General features: G+C 39.6%; 1 protein-coding gene across 1 annotated transcript in view; it reads right to left on the reverse strand.

Moving 5' to 3' along the window:
• Positions 1 to 13,543, reverse strand: part of LOC122807765 (ADP-ribosylation factor 4) — a 308,752-nt gene that overhangs the window by 191,797 nt on the left and 103,412 nt on the right. Inside the window, exon 2 of the mRNA XM_044078773.1 lies at positions 1,100 to 1,180. Within this exon, the coding sequence (XP_043934708.1) occupies positions 1,100 to 1,180 (81 nt within the window). The remainder of the gene's footprint in view (positions 1 to 1,099; positions 1,181 to 13,543) is intronic.

Genomic DNA, 13,543 nt, shown 5'->3' on the forward strand with positions numbered 1-13,543 from the left:
TTTTTTTTTTTTTTTGGGGGGTGGGGGCAAGACAGTCAGAAAAACATCATGAATGCTTAACTATAAAAAAACTGTAATACAGACCGCCTCTGACCAAAGTTATTCATGCAGTTGCCTTGATTCTGCAAAGCCATTTGCCAAAGTGTGCCAGTGTTGATAAAAAAAAAAAAAAAAATGAAACACTCCAATGTTACTATAATTACTGTGTATGAATAAATGACCTACTGAATGAGGTGGGTGGAAAACCACAGATTCAGTTTCCGGGTTCGAAGAGCAAGGAGTACAATCATATACCCTATTTGTACACAGCTCAGAAAAAATGTGGAAGTGCAGACAGCTTTAAAAAAAAAAAAAAAAAAAACAAAAAAAAAAAACATATGCGATGCACATCATTAAAAGCACATACTTCTGCTGACAGTTGCAAGGCTGTCTACTTGAAAACAGCTATAAATCTAGTGTATTGAATGTGCTTAAAGATTAAATGATAAAGGTTATTTAAAACGGCTTTTATAAATCACTGCCAAAGCATTAGTTGTGCAACAGATTGCAGTGAATAGGCCAAAGCAGTTAAAGATACTGCACAGCCACAGCTGTACAACAAAGTCAGCATTAAAAACACCGAGAGAATAAAACCACAAGGAGACATGACAGCACCTCAGGACAGTTGGCCTTTTTCAACTTCCAACTGATCTAAAAGGAGGAACATGGGCAGAATATTAAAATACTAACTAAATAAAAGGACTGTGTGTACAAAAGGCTACATTGTCAAGGAAAAATACATGGGGGAAACTTAAGCTTGGTCTGTTCAAATTCTAATAAATCAGTGAACTCTAAAGTATATATTTCAATTAATCTTTATTTTGCATTAAATGCTCCACCTTGCCATATAATAAGACGTAATGCATGTCAAGTTCACAAATTATGTTTCTTTTACTATAACTACAAGAAAGACAAGTACAGTAATAAGAACATTTTGGCAAACAAGGGCATCAGTTCATAGATGCCACTTGCTGGAAAGTGCAGCTTGGACCTGCAGAAGATGCTTGCAAGATTTTATACTGACAGACTAACATTTACTTAAAAAATACAAATTGCTTACCAATAGTTGGGATAGTTGTAACAATTTCTCCTAATTTGAGTTTATACAAAATGGTCGTCTTACCAGCAGCATCCAGACCAACTGCAAAGAAAAACAACAAGGATTAAGTCTACAAGGAACTGAATTATTGTGTATACAGGGACTCATTTCTCTGTAATAATTTTTAATCTAACAAAATAAACACTTCAAAACATTTTTAAAACTACATTTCTGATACTATGCCTAGTTGTATCTGCAAATTTTGATTAATCTGTTGAATTACTGCTGCTGAAGCTAGACAAATTTATAAAAGTACTGTACACAGATAACTTAGTTATGCTTTAAAATTCTAGAAGAGCTACTACATCAACATGATCAATGTAACCTTGATAATTCCTTTACTCACATCAAAGATTTAAAATTTTAGCAAGCCATTTTTTTCTTGAAAGTTAAGTGAACAGTACTTCTGAACTGTAAAGAACAGGCCAAATATCTGCCAGTGAATTAGACCACACAATGAGATTAGTTCCAATGCAAAAATAAGACACTGGAGTAAGAGTGGTACAGCATGTCAGTATCAGTCAAGATCCTTATTACCAAATCTTCTAGACCCTCCTCAAGGAACATCTGTCCAAATCCTTGATTTGCTTGTGTTCTTCTGCCTAGCCATCGTCTACTATACCTCAACCACTCTTACACCCTACATTTATACCCCTTCCTCTCAACTACTACATACCCTTTCCTCTCAGCTACTGCCTTAATTCTTCAATTATTCCATCTAGCATCTTCCACCTACAAAAAAAATTACATTTTTGAATGCATTACTTTGATGTAAATACTGTACCAATTTATGTACATCTTCGTAATGCCAATTTATTCTCATATGTAATTCTTCATGTTGTTTTTTTTTTTTTTATTATTTATGGAGCTTTTCGCCCCAGGCCTCAGCTGAAAATGGGTAATCTCTGCCCAGTCGGATTTTTCCCATTTCTAAAATGTCAAACAAACAAATTAAAACTTTACTTATTTATTCATCGTGTAAATAGGGACGACAACTACCCTTTTCAGCCATGACCCAAACTCATATAACAATGATAATGTTGGAAGATTACAACAATGTAATATAATTCACATCTAAAACAATTTAGGTGAACAAGAGATTGTAAGCAAAAGTAAATCACAGTGTAAAGATTGTCAAAAAGTGCACAGCACAGAGTGGAGCATGAAGTATGCAGTAGCTAAGAATGATAACATTTAAAAAACAGTACATACCTAAATCCAACTAAACACATGAAAGAGAATGGTATTGATTCCAATACTACAATGGGACATCAATTGAACTGTGAGTATGTAGTTAACTTGTCAGGGATTGAATTATCGCAGAATGATATAAATGTATTAAATAAAGGGTTAAATTTTATTCCAACTGTTTTACCCAGAATCCATATGCTAAAAGCCGATGTTTATAATTTTACACGAAAATTACATCTTATGGATTTCTTTAAAGATGATAAAAGTATAAATATTGAAAATGTGGGTAATGAATTTATAGATTCAAATATAACTGATACAGAAGATGAGTTTTTTTCTTGTGATTCAGAATTAAATAGTATGGAATGTAATGAATTGGATACGAGTAAAGTCACAGTTAAAAGTTTTTACACCTCCATATCGAAACGATAGTATTAAATATTTATATAAATCGTTGATACATAATTTAGAGGCCGATTTTCATTATTTTAGTTTGGTAAATTTAGGACAAAATGAGAACATGGTATTCAAACCCTCGGATAAAGGGGGAAAATTAGTAGTATTGAATGTTATCCAATATTTGGACATGTGTTATGTGCACTTAAAGAAAAATGAGGTATATGAGAAGATCAAAATATCTGAATATTTAGATGCACAAAGAAAATATGAATATATTATAGATAAAGGGTATAGGTTAAGATATTTTTCCTATAAAGATGTGAAAGAAAAATTCAATTTAAATAATCCTAGAATGCCATGTTTTTATTGTTTACCCAAACTACATAAAGAGTTTCCCCCACCTGGACGTCCCATAGTTTCAGCTACCAGTAGTTTCTTACACAATGTTTCTATTTTTTTACATACTTATTTAGTACCATATGTATATAGATTACCATCATATATTAAGGATGTATTTTCTCTTATTGACTGTATTAAAACTACAATATGGGAAGAAAATATGTATTTTGTGGTGATAGATGTAGTGAGCCTATACACAAGTATAAAACATGAGGATGGATTGTTTGCAATTAAGCAATGTATAGGTGATACTGTGGTCACGAAGTATATATTAGAATTGTTACACATGTGTTTAAATAATAACATATTTGAATTTAACGGAGATATTTATAGGCAAAAGCAAGGTACAGCAATGGGGGCTGCCTTTGCCCCCAGTTATGCAAATATTTTTATGGGGATATTTGAGAAGAAATATATATATACTAACTCATTTTATAATAAATATGTTTATAGATATTTCCGTTATATTGATGATTTGTTGTTTATATGTAAGGGTGGTCAAGAAAATGTTCAGCAGTTTTTGGAAGAAATACAGAAAAATAGCATGAATATAAAATTTGATGGACTACAAATGGGCAATACAGTACAGTATTTAGATATTACCCTAAAAGGACATAACAATGTATTGACAGAATATCAATTACATAGGAAGTTTCAGGGTTCTGGCTCAGTGTTGTATGGGACAAGTTATCATCCACCACATGTTATAAAGTCTATTCCCTATACTGAGTTTAATAGAGTGAAGCGACTATGTAGTAACCCTAATATTAAGGAGAAAGAATACCTATTAAGTTATAATAAGTTTAAAAATAGAGGGTATTCTGAGAGTGATTTAAAATATAGTTTGAGAAGAGTTAAAAATAAAAGTAATAATAATAGTGTTAGTTATAGTGGTAATAATAAAGAAATAAAAGATATTGTATATTTTGTTTCAACATTTTCTTTATTGTCTGAACATGTTAAGCGACAGGTATTGTTTAGTTGGAATTTACTTAAAAAAGAAGTTGAATTTTTAAAAAATGGAATTAGTTTTTCCTATAATAGGGGAAGAAATGTTCAGGATTTTATAGTTCATAGTTGTTTTAAGACACCTAAGATGTCAATGTATAAACAAGTGAAATATCAGGGTACAAGAAAATGTGGGAAGTGTACTATTTGTAGGTATATAGTTCCACAGTTTAAAATCATTAATGGAACTGTCTTTAAAACTAAGGGAACCTTTAATTGTAAGTCAGTACAGGTTATTTACGGTATAGAATGTCCTTGTGGCAAGTTTTATATTAGAGAAACTAAAAGAACCTTGTACTGTAGGATAAAAGAACATGTTAGAGATATAAAAAATCAGAAGGAAAGTAGTCCTTTAGCCATACACTTCCATAAATATCATAATGGTAAACCTGATAATTTAAAAGTCACAGTATTAGATAATGTTAATAATGAATTATATTGTAGTGAACAACACATAAAACAAATATTAAGGAGAAAGGAATTATGTCTTATACTAAAATTTAATACATTAAGTCCAAATGGACTGAATCATGACTGTTCGTGGAAAAGTTTGGTATAAGTTATTAGATATGCATATATATGTCTTTTTAAATATGTTTTTTAAATATTTGTAACTTGTTTCTTTAATTTAATCTGTAATTAACTAATAGTAATTACTTAAGTGTTGGCAGGGGAGTGTCTTATGAAATGTATTTAAGGTGAGCTATTAGTCACTGTTGAATTTTTACTCTGTAAAGGCAAGTTTTGCCGAGGCGCTAGAGAAAATTATCTGTGTTTTGTTTTACCTCAAAGTGGATTAAATATTTATCCAGACGTGTAGTGTAGCGGAGTCCTTCTTTCGTGGTATTATAATAAGAGTTCCAAAACTGAAAGTAGCAAGAATCTATAGATATTTATAGCAGCTATCCAACTTGAGGTCAGATGGTCAAAAATCCAGAAGTCCTGTTGCCTGAAAAGAAGAGACGGCAGAAAATCTCCAAAGTACTCGCATGCATACGCATTGACTGGTAGGTGCTCTATCAGTCTGGCTATGAAGCACTTTATAATTGTCTAGCTCCTGATGTCTACTGGGAGGTGATTCCAGGTGATGGCCTTTTTGCAAAGGCTCTTGCTTCTGTAAGATCAAGAGAAGTTCACTTTAATGAGTCTCTTATCACTCTATCTTGGAGTAGGCAGGGGCTTCCCTACTTTTATCTCAGGTGAGCTGCGACTACTGCCATTACCCTGGTGAACACCCTGGAGGCTGTGGTGTGACCAAAGGGTAGAGCTCTAAACTGGAAGTGACTGGCTCCCAGCCGGAAGCGAAGAAACCCCCTGGAGCTTCTGTGGACCTTGATATGGTAGTAAACATCCTGGAGGTCTAACGAGTACATCCAGTCACACTCTCGGAGATGAGGTAGAATGGACTGTAGGGTGACCATCTGGAACTTTTGTTTGGCGACAGACAGGTTCAAGGTTGACGGATCCAAAATGGGCCTGAGGTCCCCTGTCTTTTTTGGCATTAAAAAGAATCTGGAGTAAACGCCTAATCCGGACTGGTTGAGGGGGACCGGTTCGATGGCTCGTTTGTGAAGCAGCTCTGAAACCTCTAGAGCTGCGGCCTCCCTGTGAGTGGGTGGGACATCCGGGAGGCGTCTTGTAGCACTTGGCAGGGCAACAAATGGGATAGTGTAGCCTCTGGATATTATTTGTAGCACCCAACGATCTGCAGTTATGGACTCCCATGCCGCTGGGTGCAATGACAATCTCCCCCCGACTACCTCCAGAGTAGGACAGTAGGGCAAGCCCTCAGGGCTGCTGAGTGGGCCTGTCAGAAAAAGGTTCCCTAGACCCGAAATTCCTGGGACCCCCCTCTACCTCTGGGTCAGCGTCGATCCTGTCGCCCTCTGCCTCTGGGGGAAGACTTGTCCTGAAACTCCCGGGAAATCTGAGATTTTTCGGAACCACATCTTCTTTTGCCCTCTTTGGTTCCTAGAGAAGGACCGCTGAGGGTTAGAGAAGCAGATCCCGCGGGCAGACAAAGTCTTCCCGTCTTTTTCGCTCTGGCCAAGAGTGTGTCATGTACTGTCTTCCCGTAAAGGGAGGAACCATCGTAGGGAGCATTATTAAATAACGCCTTGAAAGGGTCTGCAAACTGACGCAATCTGAGCCAGGCGTGACGCCTCATGGCTACGCTCATCCCAGCAGCCCTAGCTGCTCCTTCCATGGGGTGGGAAAGGAGACGCATGGACGTGTTTGATACAGACCTCAGAGTCGACATTTCCGCAGAGAACAGTTGTTTGTCCTGCTGAGATAAAGACTCTGGGGGAGACTCAGCGAATTCCAAGACAAGGTCTCGCTGCAGCCATATCACGTGCCAAACAATTCAGCGCATGAATGGAAAAGGTCGCTGACGAATAATCGCGCTTCCCAAACCTATCCACCGACCTGGACTCGGTGTCCGGAGGGTGGACTGAGGAACTCTCTTGTGCCAGTTCCTTCTTGGTGGCTGCTGCCACCACCATAGCGTCAACGGGGTCTCCTTTAAACCAAGGTTGTCTGTTGGTGGGAGGAGAAAGAATCTTGTCAGGGCATTTGGGGATGGGCTCTACAGTGTCAGGCTCCTTCCATACCCGTGTAGTGATAAGGTCCACAAAGGGTTCCACTGGCGGGGACACCCAGGAAGTAGACTGGCCCATGCCAAAGGATTCCAGGAACACTGACTCATCTATTGAAGGCTTTGGGGCTGACCAACATCCCCTCTGGCGGAGGATCTCTATGATGTCTCCGGGAAGTGACCTGGGGGAACCTTCTCCATCTAAATCCATGTCCGTAGTGAGGGACTCAGAGGAGTCCAAGTGCCTCCTTTTGCACTTGCGTTTATGGGGGCCCTCTTCAGTGGGACTCTCTGAAGAGGACTTGTGAGCCTCGGGGGGGGGGTCCTCAAGGGGAATAACCTGGGGCTCCTCTGGCATGGGCTGTCCCTAAGACAGGATGAACGGAGTAGTCGCCAAATCTTGGAGTCTGGGTGGAATCAGAGGAGATGGGATGAGGTCTCAATCCCTGGGAGAGAACCCTCTCCACCACTGAGTGCTGAAGGAGAGCGTACCTCCTTAGCACCCAGCAAGGAACAGGCTCTCCCTGGGTCCGAAGTGGGGATCGGAGCAGAGGAAAGGGTAGCCTGAGATCCAAGGGAACGGTTCGTATCCGAAAAGGTCGGAGCCGAAGATGGATCCATTCCCTCGGGTCAGACTCCCTGTCCACGGCTGCGAGAGTTGCTCGGATCCAACCTAGCTGGGTCAGAGGAACTCAAGGTAACAGCCGGAGTCTAGGTTGGAGGAACCGTCGGCGCCGAGCTACCAGCTCCAAAGAATCTCAGATCCAAAAACCTCAAAGCAGCCACATGGCTCGGAAAAGAAGAGATGGGGCAGAAAAAAGGCATGGAATTCCCTGCTCCAGAGGGAGAGGGGCCTGGCAAGACTCCCATCTGTATTTGGGTCTGAATGAATCTCTGCATCATCCTGTCCATGTCCAAGTCCGATAGGCTCAGAGTCTACCACGAAGAGGCGACCGACTCGTATCTGGTTGGTCTGTGCAGGAAGGGTGAGGAAGGCCTCGGATCGGAAGATTCCATCGGCTCCAGTGAGAAACGGGGTGAGCGGAGCCTTGGAGAAGCTGGCCTCAATGTCTTGGATGGTGGAGTAGGGAAGGGTTCCCTATCCAGAGATCTCTTGCGAGGCCTATCCCTCTTCCTCTCTTTGTATTCCTTGCACCTTTCTCTGTCCTTTTCGTTTTCTCTCTCTTTTGCTTTTTCTTTGTCTTTATCTTCCCCAACACCAGAACGAGCAGGAGTTTTGAGTCCCTGTCCGAGTGGGTGGTTGGGCGGGAGTACCAGAGACGGAGGACGTGGCAGAATTCAGCATGGAGGCAGAGAGAAGACCCTTGGCAACCAATCTGGCCCTCCTATCCCCGAGGGCCCTCTGGTTGAAGCCTGCACAAATTGTACACTGGGTGGATAAATGGGGCACTCCCAAACAGATTATACACAGAGTGTGACCATCAGCCCATGACAGCTTATGGCCACACACTGTGCATTTTTTGAAAACTGACTTAGGCCGATCAGCCATAGTCTAAAAACTAATCGCCACTCCCTAAAGAGGGAACACAACACGCTAGCACACACTGAAGGGATGTGGGCCTACAAACTACTCAGAAAGAAAAAAATTTTTTTTTTTAAACTATAACTGACTAACAGCGTACACTAAAAAGGGGGGAGGGGGACTAACTACCACTTACACACAATATAGGAATAACTAACGTACTTATCCCTGAAGCTCAGAGCAAAGGAGACCGCGATGCTCACTATGGCGTGGCAAACGAGATCTGGGGGAAGATAGGAGATTGTGGTGTATTATGGGTAGGGGGAGGAGCTCGGAGCAGATGCTAGAAAATAAGTTGCTGGCTCGGATCCAAATACCCCACAGGTTGCAGATAAAATGAAGTTAACTACTTCAGATCTGCTTTAAAACGTACAGACAAGCTTTAGCAGAATGTGTTCTTTGAAGATAAGGTCCCGTCATACTTTCATTTTCTAAACCAAATGACCTAATGAAGGCTGCAGTTGTAGCAAGCTGAGCAGGGAATATCACACTTCCCTAACCTCAGCAAGTCTCCAATTCACCTGTGGGATGTCCTGATGTTTCCCGTCAAGTTGAGCAATATAAAATTACCCCTATGTATCTTGGAGTCCCCTGCCAGTGGACCATTTCTACTACACTTCCTGTGGAGCTCACTGGAGACACCTTCACAAAGTGCCCAAATCATCTCAAAATGGAGTCCTTTCAACACAAAGCAGCAGTGGTTGCACTCAAGAACAGATTCTCTAGGGCTCAAAGTTTCTCATCCTATAGCAGAGAGGGAGCCCAGCTACCCTGCAAAACAGCATTTCTGCAACTCGCATCAGTGATCTTATCTTTTCAGTTACTCTTCAAAGCTGTGATCATACACAGGGAGGAGTACACCGACTGACTTGTACATTGAGAGTCTCTCATTTCTATTTCTCAGCTCACCCCCATGGTGGTTCAGTACAACACCTGCAATGGTACTGCTGCTGTACATACACCTCTTGTAGCAAAATATGGTGAAATTAGAAAGTCACCAGAAAGGTACTACCTGGAATCTATTTTTACTTCTGTGCTGTTCAATAAAAGGGAATATAATGGTCAAATTTTTTCGGGGTTTTGTTTTGTCTACATAGTATGAGCTGCTTACGGACATACATACAAATAAGACAATATTCTCCTTGGTTTGAATGCTCCAAAATGACCACCAGAAAGTAAAAAAGACTGAATCAAGATGGTCTCTGTGGCCACCATGGGAAGTAAATAAAATATATGAATAAGTTTGAGAACCCACTAAGTAAACTGGTCGCCAGACCGTTTTAGCCACCCAAACCAGTTGGCACACTGTGCCACATTTCATTAATGCACAGAAAACACAAAGGTTTTGGTAAAACATAGTAAACAAATACTAAAAAAGTGCATAAACAATGATTTTGTACATCTGCAATACATTAATTCAGCAATCATTCAGTTGTTAATAAGTTGCATTGTAAATGAAACTGGTTTCAAATAAGCAGGAGGTAAAATGCCTAACCATGCTAATAAAAGAAACAGCATTTGGAGTAATGGAAAATACAGCTGTGCAAGTTGAAGTCACAGTAGATGTTTGAATGACTGCTGTTACAGTACCTTAGCTATATGGGTTATTATCCTGCCAAAGATACAACACCCGGCCAGCTTCCAAAGCTGAAGGGCACCTTCCATGTGCCCAAACCGTCAAGCAGCTCGCAAACAGCAGACTAAATGACAACTTTGGGGACAAAGACCTTCAGAAATTTTTCCTGCCAGCAGAGAGAGGGGAGAAGCCCTGAAAGGGCAATGCTAGGACTAAAAAAATAAATGTTTACAACTTGGCATAAAAAAACGCACCAAAAAACAACAGGGATGGGGAGAAGGAGCTGCTATTGCGGCAGTGATCATTCGAACATCTACTGTTACAGCAAGTTCAGCTTACACAACCGCACTATGTTCTTCATATTGATCACTTTTGCACTAGCCTTAACAATACGGGTAGATTACCATAGCTAACTATTTAGGAGAGTCAAGGAGCCCCATGGAGAATGGTCCTAGCAAAACTTGATCTAGACCTAGGGAAGGAACCCAGCTTATAGTGCTTTATAAAAAGTATCTAAAAAGGACCAAATAGTAACTTCTAGAATACTTCTAGAATCCAACCCTTTCCAAAAAGCTACGGATGAAGCCAAGGCCCTGGCAGAGTGGGCCTTGACTCTCCCTGGAACAGATTTGTCATAATAAATGTGCTCATTAGTCTCAAATTCATATAACAAGAAGGCTTGGGGTTTCGTTCAGATCCTTTAATACATACAAAACACAATCCGGATGGACAGTAGCATCTTTAAATACGAACGAACTAGTTAAACAGAGCTTGCATACATACATGCTTACATCTCAAAACAGCTAACCACAAAATGGCAGTCAGGCTCGCACATGCTCAGTATTTATACACTCGTGCAAGCCCTTAGATAGCTTCTTAAAGGTGTATACACACATATTGATCTATATCCTCCCTCTTAAAAAGATTGCCCTTTGAAAAAACAATATCATAGTCAGGCATGCATTACTATATACACTGGAAATAACACAGTGTTCATGTCCAAGCTGTTTCATATCTGCTACAGGGATTAGATATTCGACCACATCTCGTAATATAACAGGACCAAATTTAGCAACAAGAACCGTCTGCGGTGCACAACTCTTATCAGGAACTTCTGTATTCATCGCATGAAAAGGAATGTCCACTGGAACTTCCTCTGGAATTGGAACACCAGACAATTCACTCTGAGATAGAGAGTCTCACAGGCTATGTGATGTGGTACAGGCTCTGACACCAGTATCAAATGCTTCCAATTCTCCCTAAAAGTTGCTCCTTCTGATTCCACAATGTATGATTGCGGCTCTGGACCAATATTCTTCACAACAACAATACACTCACAAACTTTGGACACTTGCATCCTTACCACTTCTCCCTCTCGTAATGGACTGAGCAATTTGCTGGTTTTCTCATAGTAGGACGTCTGGGTTAGGTGCTTCAACAGATTAGCTTTCACTGATCTGTTGTTTTTGACACATGGAACCAACAATTGACTACTGATTAGTAATGTAGTTCTGGTTTGTCTCGAAAGACATCTTTGGGCAGGTGAACCAAGATATTTTATCACGAGGAACATTTCCGAGATTCAACAGATTCAGGAAACCATCACTATTATATCGCTCAGAATTCTCAAGCAACTGCGTTGCACTCTTAACTGTGCATTCTGACAAACCATTTGACTGTGGGTACTTTGGACTACTTGTGACACGAGTAAAGTCCCATTCTTCAGCAAATCTTTTGAACGGTTGACTTATAAACTGAGTGCCATTGTCAGAAATGGCTTTGCGCGGACTTCCATGAACAGCTAATTGACATTCCATCTCAATGACAGTACTGGATGCTAGGTTGGCAAGGAAGTCAATCTCAAACCAACTAGAGTAAGTCTGCCAACACCAAATAATGTTGACCATCCCACTCGAAGATGTCTGTGGCTTTCGACCAAGGTAGTTCCAGAATCTGGTTAAGCTAAGTGGTTCCATCTGCTGATGTGGCTTTGCAGTATTAAACACTGAACAAGATAAAAGTGGTCTCTCAATTTCTAGTGACATAAAAGGGCAAAATACTAGCCCTCTTCTCCTTTTGGCAGATTTGGTTCCTGGGTGACCACAATGCAAAATAGCAATGTACGCTGGTTGCAAGGACATTGGAACAATTACTTTCAGACCTTTCATAATATCTTTGTGAGACAATTTCATCACTGTACGGAAAATAAGGTTGCACTTCTTGAGGTAAAATAGATTGCTTTGACAGCCATCCCTAATTAATAAAGTGGTTGAGCCTCTGTAAAACTATCTGCGGTTGTGTGAGCTCTCAGCTCATCAAGACTTGTGGAAGAAAAATTTCTCACTTCCATGGCTTGAAAATCAAGGTTGTCATTCTTGTGCTGTTCTATGGTCTTTAGATTATTTTCTGAACTAGGCACATTTTCTTGCACCAATTGTAATTGTTGCCAATATATTCAGAGAGTATTTAATAATATTAATAACAAAAGCTTAGTCCCTGATGGCAGATATAATTGTAGAACAAGTAGAGTAGTTTATGCAATAAGATGTGGCTGCAATAAGTATTATATAGGTCAAACAAAAAGAATGTTCAAGGTTAGGTTGCTTGAACACATGAGAGACATCAGAAACTGCAAAATAGAGAGTCCTTTAGCTAAACATTTTTGTGAATACCATAATGGACAATATCATACACTGCAAGCTAGTATTTTGCAACAAGTGGCTGCTGATGAATTGGATATAAATGTTGTAAAATTACTTTTAAAAAAAGAAACTGTTTTTATTTTAAAGTATGGTACTTTGTTACCTAAAGGTCTTAATACAGATTGCTGTTGGAGAAGTGTGATGTAAAGTCAATTTTATTGGTTAATTGATTAATTGTTTTATTGATTTATGGACTGTTGGGAGTATAAAAGATGTATTGGGTGTGTTGAGTGTTACTCCTTGAAGGCTTACTGTAGCCGAGGCGCTAGAGTGTATCGAATAAACCTTTGGATTTTACTGGCTTTTGTTGTTCTTTGGTGATATCAGTTCTATTTTGTTGTTTTCTTCTTTGAGCTTATGGCCAGTGATCCTGCCTTGAATGTTCCGTGGATATTTAGAGAGAACAGCTTGGGTACCTCTCAAAGAACAATGGATGGATTTCTTAATACTAACTCAGACCGAACAGCTGATAGAGGTGAAAGAATAACTGCTGTTAAAGGTGGTGTGGATATTCCAGTATGGGAGCGTTTCCTGACTGAAACAAGAAGTAAGAGAAGCAACAATCCTTTTATTAATATTGGTAAACGCTCCATGGATTTCCCAGTAGAGGTAAAAACAATTGTCTCTAAATTAATCAATCTCTTAAACAAAGAAGCAGCAGTGTTTTATAATTGTCACAGCCTACAGAGATATTTAGATCTGGACATTGTGCCAAGAGGCTTAAGAGCCATCAAGTATCCATCTGAACCCTTTAATAGTATGTGTCCTACTGACAAAGTGTTCAGGAACAGATGGGAATGCGCTGCTCACCAGTGCTCGAGAGAATGGTTAAAAATTCTAATTGAAAGAGACAATGTTAAGTTATTAAATCTTAAAAAAGACATTAATATGACCTGCAGTAATCTAGCGACTGTGTTAGATAAAAGCCAGATTTGAATCCTGTTTTAGAGATATTCAAAATAAGGTTAATGTCTCTGAAAAGAAAATTATT

Source organism: Protopterus annectens, chromosome 7.part1 (genome assembly GCF_019279795.1).
Source record: "Protopterus annectens isolate FY-2018-M chromosome 7.part1, PAN1.0, whole genome shotgun sequence".
Classification (NCBI taxonomy): Eukaryota; Metazoa; Chordata; order Ceratodontiformes; family Protopteridae; genus Protopterus; species Protopterus annectens.